Source organism: Bidens hawaiensis, unplaced genomic scaffold (genome assembly GCF_021521415.1).
Source record: "Bidens hawaiensis isolate Kalapana, Puna unplaced genomic scaffold, B.hawaiensis_p1.1 tig00002338_1, whole genome shotgun sequence".
NCBI classification, from domain to species: Eukaryota; Viridiplantae; Streptophyta; class Magnoliopsida; order Asterales; family Asteraceae; genus Bidens; species Bidens hawaiensis.
The window spans coordinates 2,334,391-2,355,283 of NW_027491126.1; the positions used below are offsets into that span (position 1 = coordinate 2,334,391).

The following is a 20,893-nucleotide window of genomic DNA, read 5'->3' on the forward strand; positions in this document are numbered from 1 at the left end:
TCTGAGCGGAGAAGACGATCCGAGATTTGGTTAGATCTCAAGCTACCGGAGAAGAAGATCGAGTCGTGGTTCGTTCATCTCGAAGACCGGGGAACATCGTCATGGATCAGGTCAGATTCATTCCATGTTTCTTCACTACCATTTCAGTAGTACTTACCCTTCATAAACACCAAGTTGTGATACTGATAACATCGATGATATGAAATGCTTTCGCCTTTCGTTTTGGAAACTTGTAAAACTTATACAGATTTGTCAACTCTCGATTACAAAAAGCAAAATTTGATAGAACCTTACACTAGTGAGAATTAACTTGCTAAAAAAATTGAGACAAATAAAATATATATAAATCTTGGTTCGTATTTCCTGAAACTTAGTTATTATTTTGTGTAAATAATCAAGTAAGCAGGATCAGCCCAACAGTTATACAAAATGAAGCTAGAACTTTAGACTTCAAAAAATAATAATAAGGTCCTCATTTAAGAATTTATATATTTATGTGTAGTGTAAACCTTATAATAAGAGGTATATAATTGAGGTTGGTCTAGAGGTTGTGGGTTCGAAACTGATCCTAAGCGTCAATCGCCTTACCGCTGAGTGAGGCTGATTTACCTCTCATATGATGGGCCAGGGACGGTCTGACGTGGGCCGGTTTGCTTGTCCAGAACAACATGTTTTGAAACAATAATTGACTTACTAAGTAATATGATCCATTGGTTAACTGGTTAAAGCACTTAGTTTAATCTCTTTCGACTTTCCCACCAGTGTATAGTGTTTGATTCTTTTAGTTGGCACTTCTTTTTTTTCTTATTTTTCTTTTCTATCAGTAGTGTCCGGATATATTATGGGGCTATTATCTTCGATTTGTTTTTCATTTTCTTCACACTATATAACATATCACACTCATTTTAAAAATTATTAATTGAATTCTAAATTTTATAGTTTTATATGCAAAAAAGACAGGCAATCGTATTTAAAAAAATAAAAAAAATTAAGTGGATGTATATATATTTTAAAAAAGGCCCCCAATTTTTGTTTTTTCATTTGAAGCTATCAAAATCTTAGACCGGCCCTGCAATTAAGCCATGTAAAACATATATTAATCTTGATTATTATATAGTGAATTCATTTTTTTTACTTTACCTAAAGTGTAATTGCTCGTAGTGGTTAGGTATGGACATGATGCAATAAAATAATAAGAGGACTTACATTGTTAATATCAAAACCAAAATATAACAATTAAAACTATACCACCACTAATCAAATCCTAATTAAATAATTAACCCAATAATCCACATTATCCTCTAAGCATGATGTTAGAACTCAAATCCCATCCTACCACTAATCAGGTCTCATCGAATCCATTAACAAACCCGATTCGAAAACCACAAACAACCGTTACAACATTCTTCAAGTTTCCACAAACTCAAACACTCAGTTTATCACAGTTACAACTCAAAACAAGGAGCAGAAACCATAAGGGGTTCAAGGTATTGTCTTGGGACGAGTCGCAAGTTAACGAAGGCAGGTATGAATTTCCGAGACTTAATGTGACATGGAGACGCGGTGGGGTTAACCGGGGCGTTAGCATGGGCAGGTGTGCATGTGTTGTGGCAGCTGTTTGTTGTCACAATGACCATCATGATTGCTGCAATAAGGTACACTTTTTTAGGTGTGTTGCTAATATTTGTTGTTATTACTCTCCTTTGACATTACATTTTCCCCTTCGGAATTCTAGGCATTTTTTTTCTGATTAGAATTGTTTTTCTATGTTTCTTGAAGAACTATGGTCTTAATTTTACTTAAAAGGAAAATGCAATAATAATACTTTTTTTATTAATACAATACAACCATGGTTAATAAAACTTACACGATCCAAGTTATAGCAAAACTATTGGTAGAGTTCGACAATGATGAAATATATGCAAAGTGCAAACTATGTTTCTATCCACAGCGGCGAAGCTTGGACTTAATCTACTGGGTGACCGAAGTCACGGAAAAATATTTTAGGGGGCGTCCGGACTCAATATATATAAAAATTTTCGGACGAAATTGCAAAAATTTAGACTACTGAGCGAAAAAACGAGAGGTGACCCGGGACACCCCAGGTCCCTCTTAACCTTCGCCCTTGTCTATCCGGAAAGCATCCATAGTGTAGCCATGTGCAAAGTGAAAAACGTCTGGCCATGTCACATAAGTTTTTCTTGGAAAAAAGTCTTCAACCACTAAAGTGTGTAATGGTTTTACGTGAAAACTAAATAAAAAAAATAAAAATATGAAACATAACAGTGTGGTAGTGATTGGCATTAGAAAAAAACATACACCCGTCCCATCATGTGGTTTGATCTACGCTCAATGCCCCGCGCCTTTAAAAAGTTGGTGGCATACTGGTGTTCCACGTCCAATTTGATTACATGGAGGTAGGGGTGTTCATAAGATCGGATATTGGTTATTCAGGTTGTTTGGATTTGAATTTTTTTTCTTAGATCCGAAAACCGAACCAATCCAAATTCAAAATTTGCTAACCGAACCGATTCATCCGAATTCAATTTAGACATGTTTCGGTTAAAATCTGAAAAACCCGAATTCAACCGAAAAACCTGAATCTGTATATTATATCATGTGCAACGGCTAATTACCAAAAAGCAAATTACCAAACACAATGCAACATGCATAAGTCTTACACACAACAATAGTCTTAATATACAAAATGTAAAGTTCAAACAAGAACAAAAAATAAATAAAAAGAAATAAATAGAGGATTAGACTTGAACTTGTAAATATAAGGCATACATAATTACATAAAAAAAACCCACATTGCCTAGGTTGGCTTTTTCGGTTTTTCCGAACATACCGAATAGCCCGAATTCAAAATTTTTCTAGATCTATAAACCAAATAGGGGATTCGAATTCGGTTAATATTCTATCGGAAATCCGAATTCACAATTCGGACACAGTTAAGTTTACGGTTTTTTCCAATTATTTTAAACACCCTTACATGGAGGGGTGTTGATGCACCGCATATGCCCCCTCTGAAAGACTACTTAACTGTAGGGCTGTCAAACGTGTTGGGTTGGCAGGTTTGCAGGTTAACAGGTTGCGAGTTGGCGGGTTAACGGATTGAAATGTGCAACCCGAACCCGACCCGTATTATTATTCGTGTCAAATATGTCAACCCTAACCCGCACACACAAATTCGGGTCGACCCGAACACGACCCGTTTAACCCATATTTTTTAAACAACTTAATTTATATAATCAGACATACAAATTATAATTAAATCAAAACCATATATTACAAAATTCAAATGAAATTTAAGCATGAGTCGATTTAGATATAGATGAATTTGACGATGTGTTCTTGTATATTGGTGAATGGACATAAGAAATGCATCTTGGGTAACGAAATTCTGGTTGAGAATTTAAAAGTGTCGTTCACGAAAAATAGAATTTAAGAGGAGACGTAAAAGACTAAAAGGGTAATGGGGAATGAAAAATAATTAAATTCTCCAACACATTTTAAAACTAAAGAGGAAATATTAAATTAATTTTAAAGTATCTAAAACTAAACGGGTTAACGGGTCAACTCGTTTTTATATATGTCAACCCAAACCCGACCCGTTTTTTAAACAGGTCGTGTTAGCCGACCCAAAACCTGTTTTTTTCGTGTCGGGTTGTTAGGGTTTCGGGTCGTGTCAATAATTGACACCCCTACTTAACTGACACCTCCCATTAGGCTATGCGTAGTGGAGGGGCTACAAATTAGGGCGTTTTGCGCCGTGTGGCGCCCAGTCAGCAATGGGTGAAAATTTGTTTTTAGGATGTAATGGTGTAGGGGCTACAATAGTAATATAATAATATACATATATATATATATATATATATCTCTTACACACAAATATATATAATAATAATAATAAAAACAACACGACACAACAAACATGCTGGGCGAGAAATAGTTACCGCCCCCGCCCCTTTTCGCCCCAATATCGCCGGGGGGGGGGGGGGCGGTGTTCCTCCAATTTGTCGCCCCTTTTCGCCCAAATTACCGCCTCACTACACTCAGCCTTAATAACCATATGTGGAACATTTTTTATTAACATAAATCGATTTAATATTTATTGTCATTTCTGATCCTGAAAGTACCGAAATAAATACTCAATGGTGTGTTATTATCATATCTGACCCAGCTTGTCGATATAAGAAGAGGCAAAGTGTCAAAAGAAGTAAAGGTCTACCTTTTTTTTAATGAAAAGTAGTAATCATCAATGTTTTTGTACTTCATAACTAGTCAGCATCAGTTTTAAACACGGTAAAATACTTCAGTTCTTATGTGTGTATTTTTTTTCTGAAACACAACCACCTTTTAATAAAAAACACATCTTGCAAGTATTATTGTATGTATTATAAATATTATTGATAAAATGTTAAATTATAAAAATTGTTTAAAACAGAGAGCAATTAAGACTTCAAAAAATATATATATAAACCCAATTCAACCATTCGCATACGTCGAAATAGATAAACGACATTGCTTTGAAAAGATTACGGAAAGTGATATTAAGAAATATTTTGTAGAAATTTGTTCAAAACCAAAATGTGAGCCACATTTAAAGCAACATTAAAGAATTTGCAATATCAGATTTAACAACCAAAATTTCTTTCATCAGTCAATAGTTACTACATGCTACATCTTAAGATATATAAAATTCAAGTCCCGATAACCTTAGTCGTCAAACTTGATCTTCTTCGGTGCAGGAACATCACTCCCCACCTGCAGATTAAGCAAAAGTATTAAATCGACCCATTCATACGTAATGGTTTATAATTCTCTACAAATCTAAATACAGATGTAGAACTCTTACAATTTCTGGGCACTCATAGTCAATGCCAGCAGCTTCAATCTTCCTCCGCCTTTTCTCGTCCCTTTTCAAGATTCCATCCACCAGCTTCTTGTGCTCTTCAAATGTCCTTTCCTGAATAATCATATCACATTATAGTTAACCAAGTGTAGACAAATATACACAACAAATTTGATGGCATATTGAGATATTTATAGCATACCTTGTTATGGCGTTTACGTTCGATGTGAACCCGGTCCACGGGTTTATAGTAACGGTTCACACCTTTCCACCTACAATCAAAAATAATAAATTTCCTATGCACAGCTACAAGCAAACAGAAAGAACAAACCTTTTATCCTAAATTAGTTGGTTAACATGTCAAAACGGGGTGAAAAACAAAAAACTTAAGTATGGGTCAAATATGTTGACTTGGCTCAAAACACTTTTATCTATCTTTTCAAAATATTTATTAACATTAATAATCAATGCAATATTATAAGTTTTGGAATACTGTAAGCTTTGAAAATATGGACTTTATACGGCATTGTATCTCATATCAAATAATCAAGTTCTAGTTATAAATATGTGAACAAGAATTTAAAAAAAAAGTCATTAAGTCATAACATTTAAACACTTACAATTTGGGATGAACACGCTCTGGAGGAATGATCTGTACTTGCAACAAATGCTCAAATAAGAGGTAGTTATGCATTGTTTCAGCAACAATCTTTGCCACCTGCGCATATTTACAAATATCAGATTAATGTCTCCTGGTAATGAATTAAAATCTTAACTAAAAAAGAACTAAAAGAACTATGTTTCACCTCTGGAGACGCAAACTGAATGAACCCAAAATGCTTTGATTTTCCAGTCTGAGAAACATAGACAAAAGGGGTACAAATATTTAGATAAAAGAATAAATCATTAACAAGATGATTCTCAATTTTTGAAATTAACTACAAATATTTAGCTTTTTTAAAACATGATATTATAACAGAAACTTCATAATCACACTTTTACTGTGAAAGTGAGCTAGAGATCAAACCTTCTTGTTCCTTGCAATCCTGATCCTCCTGATCTCTCCGAATTGTTTAAAGAAAGCTGCATCAACGATGGGATTAAAAAATTAACTTAATGCATTTAAAGTTCCACCTCGATAGAAGTTGCAAAGTTTACAATAGCTAGAAATCCTAGAATGTTGGTATGTATAAGCACAAAAAGTCAAAAATAGTCCACAAATAAGAAAAATTACCTTCCATCTCGTTCTCATAAAACCCATGAGGAATTCTTCCAATATACAACACAGTGGATTTATTTTCTGAATTTTCTGTGATTGGGAGTTTTCGAGCTGGACCGCCCTCCAATGGCTGTTTCATACACATAAACCAACACAGAATTAAGAAAACAAAATACTCCCTTCATATCTATATAAAAAATCAAATCCACAAACAAGATACAAGTTGAAAAATTAAAGTGAAAAAAACAGTAAATAACACCTAATAAGTTGAATAAACTATGCAACACATACTGAAAATTAGAATAAATGTAGTAAAGATTACCCAGAGATATGTATCGCTAATAAACATAGTTACTTCATCAGATATGTCATAATTTTCTGTAATCAACATCTAATCAAAATGTCATGCAAATAAAGCATCTATCTGCCTTTTGAAGGATCACAGAAACAAGAATTTTGGGCACTCTTAAAATGAACAACAGGAATACTTTTATGTTATATAGTACTTCATTTGCTTCCAGTATAGCAAAAACAGCTAGAAGCAGAGGGAATAAACTAGAATACAAAAAAAAACTTTAAAATTAATTAAAAAATATCCGTTGGATTGAAAATTAGTTATAGAAAAAACTGAAACAGACAAGGAAATATTCAATATATTAGCTTCAGTACATACAGAAAAACAAATTAACGTTTCCCTGTGTGATTGATATAAAAGAGCCTAAACAATAACATCAAGAACAAAGTTCTCCTAAATGTGTCCATTTACCATCTCATTCAACACGTAAAAACACCACTATTCAAGTTTCACTGCCTAATATTATATTCGTTTTTAAACGTAAATTTAGCTTGGCCATCCTGTACCAGAATACATATATGTGCCCATGCCTCCAAACTACCAATATTAAGAAAAAAACTACTAACAATAGGGGTGTAAACAAGCTCGGCTCGTTTGTTTCTTAATTAATTTATAAGTTTTTAACTTTTATATACTTTAAGAAAACCATAAACGAGCCTAAGGTCAGCTCAAGCTCGTGCAGTACCCGAAACGAGCCAAAGCTCGGCTGTGGAGTGTAAAATTAAAACAAATAATTACAAAAGAGATAGAACTTAAAAGTTAAAAAATACACAAGGCTCGACTAGCCTAAACGGGATTCCTATAAAAGGTTCGAACTCGGGCTCAATAACTAAATGAGCTTTAGTTGTCATGCTCAGCTCAAGCTCAAAAAAGCTCAGCTCAATAATCTAGCTTTTTATCAGTCCGAGCTCAAGTAGCTCGTGAGCAGCTCGGCTTGTTTGCACCCCTAAACACATGGTCCGCTCTAACTAACAAAGCCAATTTCATTAATAAACCAACCGTTAGGTGTTCAACTGTTCAACCTAACTCAATCTGCATATAGACTACAAATTTGACTGATAGCTGTTCTACCTAACCCTAGTAGATGCTTAAATTTTGAAACCAAGTCAGTCTGCTATATGCTACAAAAAATAACACTATTATATATCCTTATATACGAAAGTATATCAATCAAGCTAATCTGTCAATAAGTATTTATAAAAGAATAATAATAATACATGTAAATAAAACTATGAAAGCTGAGTAATTAAACACTGTATATACAAACTGACCAAAAAATCAGCAGATTGGTCTTTACGAACAACGGCGAGTTCGGTAGAACCCTTTTTAACTTTCTTCATCATCGATTTTTTAGCCTTTATTCCCATCTGTAAATAATTAGGTCTGAAATTGAACACGGATATATGCAGAAACTAGGTTAAAAATCGATTGAGTACTAATAAATTAATAATAATACCTCTGCTGTGTGAGTTAACGGCGGCGAGAAGCGAAGAGAGAAAGGATATGTGGAGGCTATAACCTAAGCCTTATTGTATTGGGCAAGTATTAAATAGTCTCTCATAAACCCTACACTATGAATGGTTTACAAGATTATACCCTAAACTGTCAATTATTTAGGGATGTGTTAAGGGGTGTTTTTAAGAAATCCGAAATTCGAAAAAAAAAAACGAAATCCGAACCGAAACCGTTCCAAATTCTTATTCGGATATTCGGATAGGATCAATCTGAATATCCGAATAACTAATTCGGACTCGGATATGGAGTTTTAAAAAATTCGGATTGTTCGGATTATTCGGATATCTGTTTAATTTGAATAAAAAACATGTTTTAGTGGTATTTTCCGGTTTGGTATATTTATTAGACTACTATTTAAAGTCTAAACTTTAAATTTTTGTTAAGAGTAATTCGTATTTTCCGGTTTCTATGTTTATTGTGATTCTAAACTATTAAATGTTTGGAACAAAAAAATAGGAAATTTTTTTAGGTTTATTTCGGATAATTTCGGATTTTTCGAATATTATCCGAATCCGATCCAAATTGAATTCGGATCGATTCGGATCGGATAGGAATATTCCTAATTCGGACCGGATTTCGGATAGGGTCCAAAAATTGGCATATTTAGGCATGTCGGGATTTCTATTAAGAAATAAGCACATGTGAATTTCTTGACTAACATTTTCGTCTTTGGATGAAGTGGGATGGAAACATGCGTGTATAGACCTAACAGGGGGTTTCCCCGTTGGTGGGCTTGGCGAGTATTGTTTCACAACGGCGTAGATTGCTTTAATAGCTACTTCATGCAAGTTGGTTAAACATGAACATGCATTATACCTTTTACTTTTGACACTTTTGGTATCCTCGCACCTGAAGTTATGGAACTATTTAGTCGAGTCCAACGGGTCATGCATAGTAATTTGACTCAAAGATCTATCAATGTAGTTTTCAAAAGATTGAGTTTAGTAATTCAAAAGGGACTTGCGACGCAACATGTTGTCCGTTTTTCTTTTTAAAAGTATAATTAGATAGCTAAAAAAACCCTATACTTTTAGTTGTGTTTTATTAAATTCTATTTAACTATGTATTCAATATGAATGCATAGCCGTCAAAATGCTAAGCTCTAATCTCATCCCTCTCTATCACCGACAGTGTGTTATACATAGGGTTGTCCAAAATACCCGAACCCGATTAACCCGACCCGAACCCGAATAAGCTAATTAGGGTCGGGTTCGGGTTCATTTTTGAAAAAAAAATCGGGTTTCGGGTTAACCCGAATAACCCGATTAGTGATGATACTTTACTTCAAATAATGAAAATGTGAAATTAGCACTAAAAAGTCAATACCTAAAGTTTTATAGAGTAGTTAATTATTTTGCTTGTTCATGAACCGTTAGACTGGAAATTCTTTTAAAATAAACGCACGAACATGAACAAATGTTTCACTCGTTCATCTATGCTCGTGAATACTCGTTTATGATCGTTCATTTAAGTTTGTTTACGATTTTTCATGTTCGTTTACATATTTATAGAAAATTATTAAATATTATTTGCATTTAGAAATTATATCACCATAATATGTTATATTTGTTTATTTGTGTTCATTTAAATGCGTTCATTTGTGTTCGTTTATGTATGTTTGTTTCGTTAATGTATGTATATGTTCAGTCATGTTCATTTGTCTTTGTTTAATTGTGTTCATTTATGTTCGTTTACCGTTCGATTAGATTTTAAATGAAGGATCATAAATAAACACGAACATGTTATTTTTTAACTAACGAACATGAACACAAATATTTATTCGATTAAGTGCTCGTGATCGTATTCGTTTAAAGTTAAACGAACGAACATGGGTGTGCCTTTGTGCATAACTGCATATCTGTCCGGTTCGTTTACAAGCCTATATGAAATTATTAGATAATTACTTGTTAAAGAAATTGAAAATTGAGAGGAATGAGAAATTATGCAACCCACGAGTTACCAGTATAAAAATCAACTTAAAACTATAAAGTAACATGGTCAACCCGATTAACCCGACTAACCCGACCCGTCTAACCCGACTAACCCGAACCCGACTAACCCGAACCTTTTCAGGTTAGATATTTTTTTAAGAAAAACCCGACTAACCCGACCCGATTAACCTGATCGGATTGACCCAGATTAACACTCCTAGTTATACACACCATTCATCATTTATAGTTTTGAATCACTTTAGTGTCTTATCAAGTTATCATTACTTTTCTCTATGGTCCACTCTGTTTTTTAACCAACGTTATACCTTCATTTAACAAAAAAGACATTACTTGTAAACCTCAGATAATGCTTACAAGTTACAACATCCCAAGCCGCCATATGGGCAAAAGACGTGTCGTTAATTTACACACCGTAGTGAGCATTAGTCATATTCAAAAGATTTGACTTTATCCGTACCACTTCTTCTTAATTGTAGATGTTGTAAATGACATGAAACCTCATCAACTTCCATTTCCAATCCTAATTTCAAGTTAAGTTGATGGTGTGTACGATATCTTCATGTTGCAACGAATTCAATTGATTATTATCATTCCATTAGCTAGTTTAGTTATCCAGTTAGAATTGAATGAATCTTTATTTTCTGTTGCTTGATAGCCAGGAAAAGACAAATGAATAGAATACAAATGTAGTGGTGGTGATCGGTGGTAGTGGTAATGGTGCAGGAGGTGGTTGGGGCGATGGAGGCCAAAGGTGGTGGCGGTGGCCAGCGGTGGTGGTGATTCAAGTTTTAAAAGAGAAGAAACAAACCTTATTTTCATTTTTGGTTTTAGTTTGCAAGGGCAAAATGATCCAAGATTAAGAATGAACACAAAGAGCATGTTCAAGTTAGCAGGTTAAATTGATAAATCCAAACACGATCAATATTCAATACATTTATTTATTTGTGTCAATGCATCAACCATACCCAAACATAAATGTTGTAGCTCACTTATCTAAACGAGTCAAAAACATCTTGACAAGCTCGCAGGGTAAGACGCAGGTTAAAAAGTTTAGCGGTTTGACCTTACAAAATATACTTTTATTCTAATTTTAAACAGTTGGTGAGTCAACATGTTTAGCTAAACAAGTTAACACGAACCTTTTTATTTAATATGACACACAATGACACAAACCCAACTACTTTTCAACTTAAAGGGAGCTTCAATAGCAACCAAAAAGAAAGTTGACAGCATTATTGAATTTGGATTCTTCCATAAAATTCAAGTTACAAATCTGTAAAGAGGAAGATATTTGACAAACTGATGCCACAAAAACATGTAGATATTCTGAAAATGAACTGACCACAAGGCAATGAACAGTTGTATCATTTAATATGGAAATCTTGTTCTTGGTTACAATGTACGATTCCCATCAAGGCAGCAAACCTGCAAGAACTATACTCTAGCAAAAAACAAAGCTATTAACCGTAACAAATCGAATAAACCTGTTCTAAATGAATGAAGATATTCCTACAAAGATTCACAATTCCACTATACAGTCCATATAAGATCCCGAAACCATAGCCCTCAACCTCGTCAAGAAAGCACATTCACGGTCATCAGAGACAACCACAACCGGTGATACCATGGCCATAAGAACAATATTCCCATCATTCTTAACATCCACCGCATAGACCTTATGAAAAACATCTTGAAGCTTTTGCACCAATGTTTCATAAAACAACTCATTAGGAGGAATCACATTAATCACGACGACACCATGATCATAAACAAGTGATTTCACAGCCCGAAAAGCAGACTTCTTAACAAACTCAAGCGGTGGAGCACTAATCCCGCTTCTAGCCTCACTTGAATCCAAATCAACCATAACCACATCAAACTTACCGTTCAAACCCTCAACCGATTTCATAGCATCTCCGACAACAACTTCAACAGACTTCCCATCATTTAACCCGAAATACCGTCTCGCAACATTCAAAACAACCTCATCCGCCTCAACCCCAACAACCTCAAAACCGAGCTTACTATTTAAAAAACTCAACAAAGCACCACCACCAACTCCTAAACATAACGCGCGTGGAGTAAACCCTAACCGATTCCGATCATTAACAGGCGCAACAATTAACGAAATACCCGACACCATCGGAGTCAAGTACGGTTGAACCAACGTCCCTATATCAACCTCAAACTTTACTTTCTTCATACTCCTTAAACTTTTTAAACCCAACTCCATATCACTCGGGTTAATCACAACCTGCGATTGAATCAAATTAGGCATTCGTTTGAACCGTAACCTTCGTCTAAACTCATTATTTAACCTTCGTCTAAACTCATTATTCTCCAATTCAACGTCTTCAACCACAAACTCACCAACAAAGGGTCCATTAAGCCTATCGACAATCACCCGAACCGACACGTCATCTTCATACGTCAAAAACAGGGGTTTCGGTACACCGTTCACGAAACTTAACCTCGGATGCAACGCGATCACTAACCCATTCAATTCCAATTCTATTTTATCCTTATCAACCGACTCAACAACAGGATCAACAACAGTACGGACGTAATCTAATGGTTTTGAATTGGGGTTTATATTATTACCTATGAGAATGAGGCGTGAGACGTTGGGGTTATTGAATAAGAGCTGAAGATGGCCGGGTTCGGTGGAGAATGTCCAGTCGGTTTCACGGTGCTCCGGGATGATGATGGCGGCGATTGTTGGGGACGCGCCACCGCCGGCGGTTGATGGAGAGTCGAGGACGGCGATACGGAGGAGTGGGGTGTGGAGGTGGCAGCGGCGGTTTACGGTGTTTGGGATTGTGAAAGTGGTGAATTGAGATGGGGTTAGGGTTTCGAATGGTGATGGATTGAGTGCCATTAATGGAGAGAAGCTTGGATCAAGTTGAAATGAGTGTTATAAAATAAGCTTGTTTAATAAATGATTCGCGTGGGTGGTGTGGGTTGTCGTTGATTCGTTGGGCTCGAGTTACGGACGAGAAGATTCATCGGCTTGTTATGGCTAAATAATTCAATTCACATGATTAATATATAAAGTTATCCTTTATGCTTTAAACTCTCCTGCTATTTCTGATTACTATCATGATTTAATTGTATTTGCCAATTTAGACTTACACTAGATGCTCTGTTCGCAGGCGGCTAACATCCTTAAGTTTAGGCGTTGGGATAGAAGCAGCTTTAGGAGTTAACGCGACTAAAGCTTTGGACAGATCATTGCTATCTTGCATTATGTTCTGCAAATTGGTTGTGAATTCTTCCATGTTAAGCTTGATACTTGGAATTTCATCAGAATCTTCATAGTATTGATCTTCAATGTCACTTATTGATAACTCATTGGTTTCTGGCTCAGGAGTTGTTGGTTCCTCAATGATTGGTTCACAAGTATTCCCGGAAATTTCTGCCCTTTCGTTTGGTTCATTTACAGCTGGAGGTAGTGGCATGGGCCTGATAACCACAGGTGGTGGCATTGGATCTGTTGTAACAGGAGCATCTGAAGGCTCCTGGGAGGGCAACCCTTGCACTGCACAGTATAGATTTCTGTTATACTATCGTCTTTACTAATGAATTTACATGTTACAGTATTATATATTCTTGTATATCTCCTGTGGTCAACAAATTGCTAACTGGTTTATTGTTTTTAAGGTTTTCATTCAGTCTTAATTCAATTTCCTAAACAAAATTATAATTATATCTATAATTTGAAGTTGAAAAGTAATCTTTCTATCTGAAGCGCACACACTAGTTTTACATAATACGATTAGTTTCACAAGACATTTTTCCACATGGCTAATATATAGCAATTTCTGAAATACACTATTGCCTTCTAATATCTAGGTCTGCATATTTAGTTGAGTAGACTATATGTACTAAACTTTCAATCTGTGGTCATACAATGCTGCATGTTTTATCCTTCAAGCTACTTAAAGAAGCTGAAAAGTCTAAAAAAGAAAAAGAGATTGATTGCCATACCTTGCAAAAGCACTGGCAAAGTGTCTGCACTCTGCTCTCATTGGACATGCATTACAGTTTGGTTTACTCTTTGTGCAAAAAACCTTCATTTAAATTTATATAACATCATTAAACCTCTAGTCTAGTTTGAAACAACTAAGATAGGAACTGGGGTGTAAATTAGAGGAAATACCTTTCCAAATGTAATCATTTGGTAGTGTAGCTCATATCTGTCAAAGAACCACATGTTAGTCAGTACAACAAGTATATTTAGTTTTCATATATTTTTCCGTCTTTTTAATTTTTGGTGTTATTTTATGTATAGTTCTCGGGATAAGTGTTAGTTACAGTGTCAACTGATCCAACTTGCACAGCCTGGGCCAAAGGTATTTCTGAATGGACTCCAACACTGGATACCTGTGTGAAAACTTAGTCAGCATACTTTTCATAACTTATGCAATATATGCTTAAGTTCTATGATATCCATATACTTACATTTCCAGTAAATGCAGTTGGAGTGATTCTGGTAGTGGCTGGAGAGGGACCCACCCAAGTCTCACCGCTATCCTCCCAACATTTGTGTCGACCTGGAAAACAGCCATCACGTAAGTCAAATATCATCAGCATGTCTAAATGTTTATATATATGCATACTTTTAACATAAACTTACTGGAAAAGCAAGATGATGAAGTGTTAACAAGCGAATACATTCCACACTTTTCAGCCCCAACCCCCGAAAGCTCAGCAAGTAATCCCTTTTAAACAAAGTTTAAATAAAACTCATAAGCTAAAAATTTTATGAGTGCATTAGTTATAGTTTAGTCAACTGCTTTTTCTAGAGCTTACTTTGCTTTATCAGGGGGTGCATCTCTTAACCATTCTAGGTCAACTGACCCGTGATCTCTCACCAGGCGGTTAAGAAAATCCTGCATATAGGCAGTAACCATTTACTCCCTCCGTCCCATTATAAGTGTCATAGTTAGACTTTTCAAGTCTTTCTTTTGCAACTTTGACCGTAAATATTTTTGTTCGTGTCATATAATACTTGATGAAAATTATATCAATGAAGAATACATTTAAAACCCAATCCATTCATATATTTTACATCAAGTATTATATAACACAAACAAAAATATTGTCGGTCAAAGTTAAACAAGAAAGACTTGAAAAATCAAACTATGACACTTATAATGGGACGGAGGGAGTAATAGTTATAAGTTTATAACCATGAACCACGGTACTATCTAGTAACTACTAATGCACAAAGTAGTTTGTTTGCAGTACCTTCATTCTATCAGCTAACAGGTTGTTCATTCCACGTTCCTTGATAACATCTGAAATCTCATTGACGCTGGCCCGTCTCAATGCTTCATAATCCATTGTGTCATATGCATCTTTGCTTCTCTCTTTCTTTTCACTATTAGATAGGGCCTGTTTTCTCAAGCTATCCCAGTCAATTGTTGTTTTTCTTTCATCCTCAGGCGTTAACTTTTTTTCCTTTGGCACATTTGGGCCTGACCCACTTGTTGGTGCACGCGAAGCATCTTGCTTCTTTGAGTTTTCTTCAGTGACTGTATCCTCAAAGCAGTTTTGCTTATTAGCTACTGATACCCTGTCCTCAACACTTATAATAGGTATACCTCGAAGCATATTGGTGTCCAAAGGCTGACTAGGATGGCTGCTCGGTAAGTTGTATTGGCCTTGTGGAGGTGTTTGGAACTTTGGTATCTCACTTTGTGGACTGGTTACATTACTTGTATGATATGCATCTGTCACTCCAGAGTTAGATGAAGGTAAACCTGATGTTATACCCGTTTGAAACTGACTGGATGGGCTGTTTAGATTGATGTCATTTGTTTCTGGAACTTGTATGTTACATGCAGGTTCTTCTGGTGTATGATGCATGTTTGTTGTCAGGTCATCGTTAAAGAAAATGGTCTTCTGAGTTTGACCCTGCGCTGGACCCACATTCATCAACTGTCTGAATTGTGGAAGAGTCGAAGGACTCTTGTGACGGTATCACTTCTTCCTCTGATATCTTGAAATGAGTATTTTCTGCATCTCTAGGTGATGAAATTAGATGTGTCATGTTTTCAGGCGAATTTGGAAATGTTGTGGTCTTTTCATGACATGTTGGGATGTCATCTTGGCAGCATGTTTTGTTGTCTGCTGTTGACTTAACGGGGAATTTTGCTGCCAGAGACATGAAGGCAGAACTGCATACATTGCATAAGGAACAAAACCATTCAAAACCATATTAACAGGTGTTATTTTAAAGGTAGTTAGACTACAGAAGCTGCCAATTTCACCTTGAAAGATGATCAGAAACATTTTGTGTGAGAAAGACGCCAATCACCGAGTCAACTACAGATCCTTTCCATCGTGAGAACCTTCTGTCTCCTGAGGAAGGTAGCGTGTACTGACATATTATTATCTGTAACATTTTTTTTTTAATGAAATGACAACTAAGTTTCACCTAGATTATTAGTTTATACCTTGAACAAGATGCATACGAGCGATGAATGAGTCCGTTCTCCCACTGAACACTCGCCTTTCATTTTCCCACCATTTTTCCTTATCATCATCTTGTTTCTCAGCATCATTGCTCTCTTCATTACCCATCAATAGATTCCATAGTCTTTCTGATTCTGGATCTAGGTCTACTTTAGGACGTTGGTTTCTTTTTTTGATTGGCACAAACGGAATCATGGCCTCACTACCTTTGTATAGAACAAGTTCCTTTTGCTGTACCCTGTTCCCATCATATATTTGTAGTCTTTCTAGACCACGTGTAATAATATCAACCGGATCTACAACTTTCTGCTTCCTTGGTCTTCCTGCACAATTAGCTAGAAATATTCAAACACGCTACACTCTGTAGCACTTCAAAAACCATTATCTTGTTCAAAACCATATACAAGTTGCATTTTTGATCCATTTGTTATAGTTTTCTCTAAACAGGTGAAATGGGTACACTAGTTAATTATCTAAGCTGGAAATGAGTTGAGCAGGTCAAAAAACCACTCAAAATGCATAAAACCTTCTAAGTTGTTTTGCTATGTTTGACACATTAACCATTTATAAAGCTCAAAAAAAGACAAAAGACTGATTTTGTGTTGGCCGATCAGAACTAAAAAGTTATCTGTAAACCTACGTCGTTTTTAGCCATTACACTCTAATAAAGTGTTTTATACTGATTTCGAACAGGTACCTCTTGGTGCTTTCGATGGTTTCTGGTAACTTTTTAAGGAATTGTTCCGATGCTGCTGAAGCATCTCACGCAATCCATTAACCCTCTGGTTATATGAATTTGGTCCAAACTTAGGGTAAGTTGTAACTGCATTTCTGAAGGCTCCTTTTGTTGGGATTGGCGATGGTTTATTCCAGCTGATCATTGTACCCCGACTGTAATTTTGTAATCTTCCTGGCATTGATCTCATCATGTGGGGTGGTAATCCATTCGAGAGCTGACGCTTCAGTAAATAATGTGTTGCCGACATTGGCCGCCAGAAGTGGTGGTTGCCACCATTTCCACCTATATTTATTACCTTACAAGAAGGGTCAATTCTTCCTGTGCTAGAATTTAGTAACCCCATGGCTGACCCGTTTCCATAAATGCCCTGCATTTATCTTGAGTTATCTAGAAGCTCACTTTGCATCTTCATTTTCTTTCGGTTTTCTAACAAAAAAGTGCCCAAATGGGTGCTATTATAAGCGCGGTTTGCAACCCCTAACAACATTTTTTGGTACATAAGGAGAGAATTCATAGCATTTGCATTATAATTCATCTGCTCACAACTCTGTCTTTTGATGCCTCTTTTTTCATCTAAACTAACCATTCCTTCACTTTTCAATGTCTGAGGGGTGTGTTGAGCGGGCACGAGCCTCATGTCTGTTTGGAAAACATCATTTTTTATTCCATTTTCATTAACAACTTGGTCTTGTTTTAGACTTGTGGCCATGTTTCTTGCAAGCACATTTAAACCATGGTAACTTGGTTTCACAAGAGGTGTACCAGGAACAATTATATTTGGTTGGCTGGTTATATTGTCATGGCCTTCATCTTGAGTCATGTTCTCCAAATCAAAATTCAGCTGTTTTTTGCATGATTTGGGTGGGGTGTTGTCTACCGTCATTCCATGTTCGTTAACAACTCCCTCTTGTTTTAAACCTGTGGTCATATTTCTTGCAAGCACGTTTAAACCATGGTAAGTTGGTTTGACATGAGGCGTACTAGGAACTGTTATATCAGGTTGACTGCTTGTATTGTCACAGCCTTTGTCTTGTGTCATGTTCTCCAAATCAAAATGCAGCTGTTTTTTGCATGATTTGGGTGGGGTATCGTCTACCGTGCTCTGGTTGACTTTCCGATTGGTCAACGCCCTTCTTCCGCACATATTTTCTTTTCTGAACGCTCTCCGCTGGAGTTTTTTCACCGTTTACGCCTTTTCTTCTCACATATTTTCTTTTCTGAACGGTTTCCACAGGAGTATTTTCGTTTGGATTATTCACACCTTTTCTCCTTACATACTTTCTTTTAACTCGGATCTCACCCGGAGTGTCAGTTTTTGGATCTTTAGGTGTTCGTTTTGCTTTCCCTTCTCTAAACACTTTCGGGCGGTGTTTTTTTCTTCGTGATGGTGTTTTTTGGTTGGGTGTTTTTTGTAAGTCACTGGCTTGTTCATCTTTATCTTCAGAAACTAGGCAGTCTTTCTGTGTTGTTGAAACTGCTGAAGGTGGAGAGTTTCCAATCGTTTGCAACAGCTCGTTGTACAAATTTTCTGCATCCTTCATTGATACCGCATCATTTGCATTCTCGTTTTCTGTACGAGACGAGGTTTCTTCATCCAAAATGTTGACCTTTTCATGCACCCGTTGACCGTTCATATGCTTTATTTGATTACCCGGTGTAATTGGGGCAAACGGGAAAGAATCAATTATGTGATCGGGTTTCAATCTTGGTGGTGAACCCGAGATGTAGTGTGATCCATAATTGATTGTAAATCCATCTGCGAAACAAAAATAGTTTTCCTCAGTTTGCTAAAAGTAAATTAGTGGATTTTGAAATTTAAACTTTAGAACCGATAAGCAAAATTACTCACCTTTTGGGCTGTGTCCATTATTTATCACATTAGTTGAAGTGAATCTTTGAGTTTGTTGACTTCCAAGCATAGAAGTCAGTGAAGTGTTATAGATTGAGGGTTGGTTTGATGTGTGATTCTGATATGGGACCGGATTCGGTGTTTGGGTCAAGTTCGAATTGGTTATACTTGCAACCCAATTCTGATTCCCATTATTATAAACCGGTGGTGGTTGATCAGCCGGCTTTTCTTGCAACAAATCTGTGTACATCCCAATCAAATCGCCAGTTCTCGGTTTCCAATTGATTTTCTTGCATCTCAACTGGTATCGGATTTAATCTCTCGTTTATTTGCTGTTCTGAAGTCACCGGAATCCAGGAGTTACTACTTTGGCTAATTCCATTACTTTGCAAAATGGTACTCTCGGTAGTTGTATTCCAAGAATCCATGTTGCTAAGCGTTCCATTATCCATCGGCATTGGCCTTCCTGTAGCCATTGTAGGATCCCCGTAACCCACAAGCTCAATCCCACCGCCACACCCAATTCCATTCTCTTCCGGAATCGACATTCCATTAGTCATAGAATTCCATGTATCCATGTTTCCATGAGGAATTGGAAATTCTTTCTCAAAGCTCATACTAAACCTCTTCCAAACAGCTTCCCGAAAATTATATCTTTTTTACGGAAACTGAATTCTTGAAATCGGAACGGAATGAATTTCACTGACGGATCTGAATTCCTTTCTCTTAAATTAACCTGTCAAAACACCCAAATCCAATTTCTGTCACTAAAGCGACCAACCACCCAAACAGTATAATTCAACAGTTAAAAACCAGACAATTGTTAGGCGAACAAATTGACATTCTTTTATGTTACAACTACAAAGAAATACAAAATCCATGCAATTATTATTATTATCATCAAATTGATACAATAATCAATAAATCCCCAATAAAAAAAATTGTCGGCAAAACACAAATTCTGATTCTCTGTTTCTGTTATTAATTCCCATATATAAATTCACCGATTCACGAAATAACCAAATTAATCAAATCAAAACAACAAAATCCATTAATTTTAATAATTCAATCACACAAATTACAAAAATGAGGTTTTGAAACCGACCCGAATAAATCAAAATGAAACCCCATGTTTTTCTAAAACAAAACCATCAAACCGAAATGCGAATCGCGCCAATTCGACGAAAAAAGATTACAAAAATTACATAAACACACACATGGTAGAATAAATATGTGTAAATCATACATCAATTAGGTGTGGCTGAGCTCACCGATCTCAAGCTCAGGCATGATGGCCGGAGCAAGTCACCGGAGAACAAGTCAATGTGATGAGCCAAGTCGGTATGTGTGTATATGTGTGTGTGAGAGAGGAGGGGATAACAAGATAGACACGTATTAAAACGACACATGGGTGTGAAAGTCATGAGAGGACAATTCAAAACATAAAAAAAAAATAATCGCATTTAACCCTTGCATTTATTTACTTTTTACTGAATTAAAAACAAAAAAAGCCTGATTGCATGCTTGTGAATTGTTTAAAACTATGGAAACAAAACCCGCGCGTTGCGATGGATTAAAACTTTTTGTGTTTTGATGTACCCATTATAGTTGTAATGTAACCGAAACATGTTTGTTTTTTTTATTTATTATTACTAGGTAGACAGAACCCGCGTGTTACGAAAGCTATACAATATTTTGTGTTTTGATGTACTCGTTACAAGAAGCCAGAAAATAAAAAATCTAAAAATATGTCGTAATGTAACAAAAATGGTATTAAAACGTGTTTTTTTTGTTAAATTATGTAACGCCTAAACCTGCGTGCTGCAACGGATACCGAACAAAAGAGAAAACTAAAAGTTATTACGATTAGTATGTTTTTGGTTAGATTATTATGTGAGTTAATTAAAAAATGAATAAATTTATTTA

General features: G+C 35.9%; 2 protein-coding genes and 1 pseudogene across 3 annotated transcripts; all 3 read right to left on the reverse strand.

The window, feature by feature from the left end:
* Nucleotides 1–4,587: 4,587 nt before the first annotated feature.
* On the reverse strand, nt 4,588–7,825 carry LOC143618466 (putative RNA-binding protein C1827.05c). The gene is made up of 8 exons (XM_077090677.1): nt 7,704–7,825; nt 6,093–6,207; nt 5,886–5,941; nt 5,665–5,712; nt 5,479–5,576; nt 5,061–5,130; nt 4,862–4,972; nt 4,588–4,770 (listed from the first exon to the last, which is right to left on the reverse strand). The coding sequence occupies exons 1-8, from the start codon at nt 7,797–7,799 to the stop codon at nt 4,723–4,725; spliced, it is 642 nt and encodes a 213-aa protein (XP_076946792.1). The 5' UTR covers nt 7,800–7,825; the 3' UTR covers nt 4,588–4,722.
* Nucleotides 7,826–11,418: 3,593 nt separating this feature from the next.
* Nucleotides 11,419–12,777, reverse strand: LOC143618693 (uncharacterized). The gene has a single exon (XM_077090799.1). It carries the CDS (start codon nt 12,775–12,777, stop codon nt 11,419–11,421), a length of 1,359 nt encoding a protein of 452 aa, XP_076946914.1.
* A 250-nt stretch (nt 12,778–13,027) lies between these two features.
* On the reverse strand, nt 13,028–20,205 carry LOC143618694 (uncharacterized; annotated as a pseudogene). The gene is made up of 12 exons (XR_013151065.1): nt 18,968–20,205; nt 17,077–18,874; nt 16,361–16,702; nt 16,175–16,265; nt 15,150–16,081; nt 14,712–14,791; nt 14,536–14,620; nt 14,361–14,452; nt 14,214–14,282; nt 14,059–14,095; nt 13,887–13,969; nt 13,028–13,437 (listed from the first exon to the last, which is right to left on the reverse strand). The product of XR_013151065.1 is annotated as an uncharacterized LOC143618694 (transcript).
* Between the last annotated feature and the right edge of the window lie 688 nt (nt 20,206–20,893).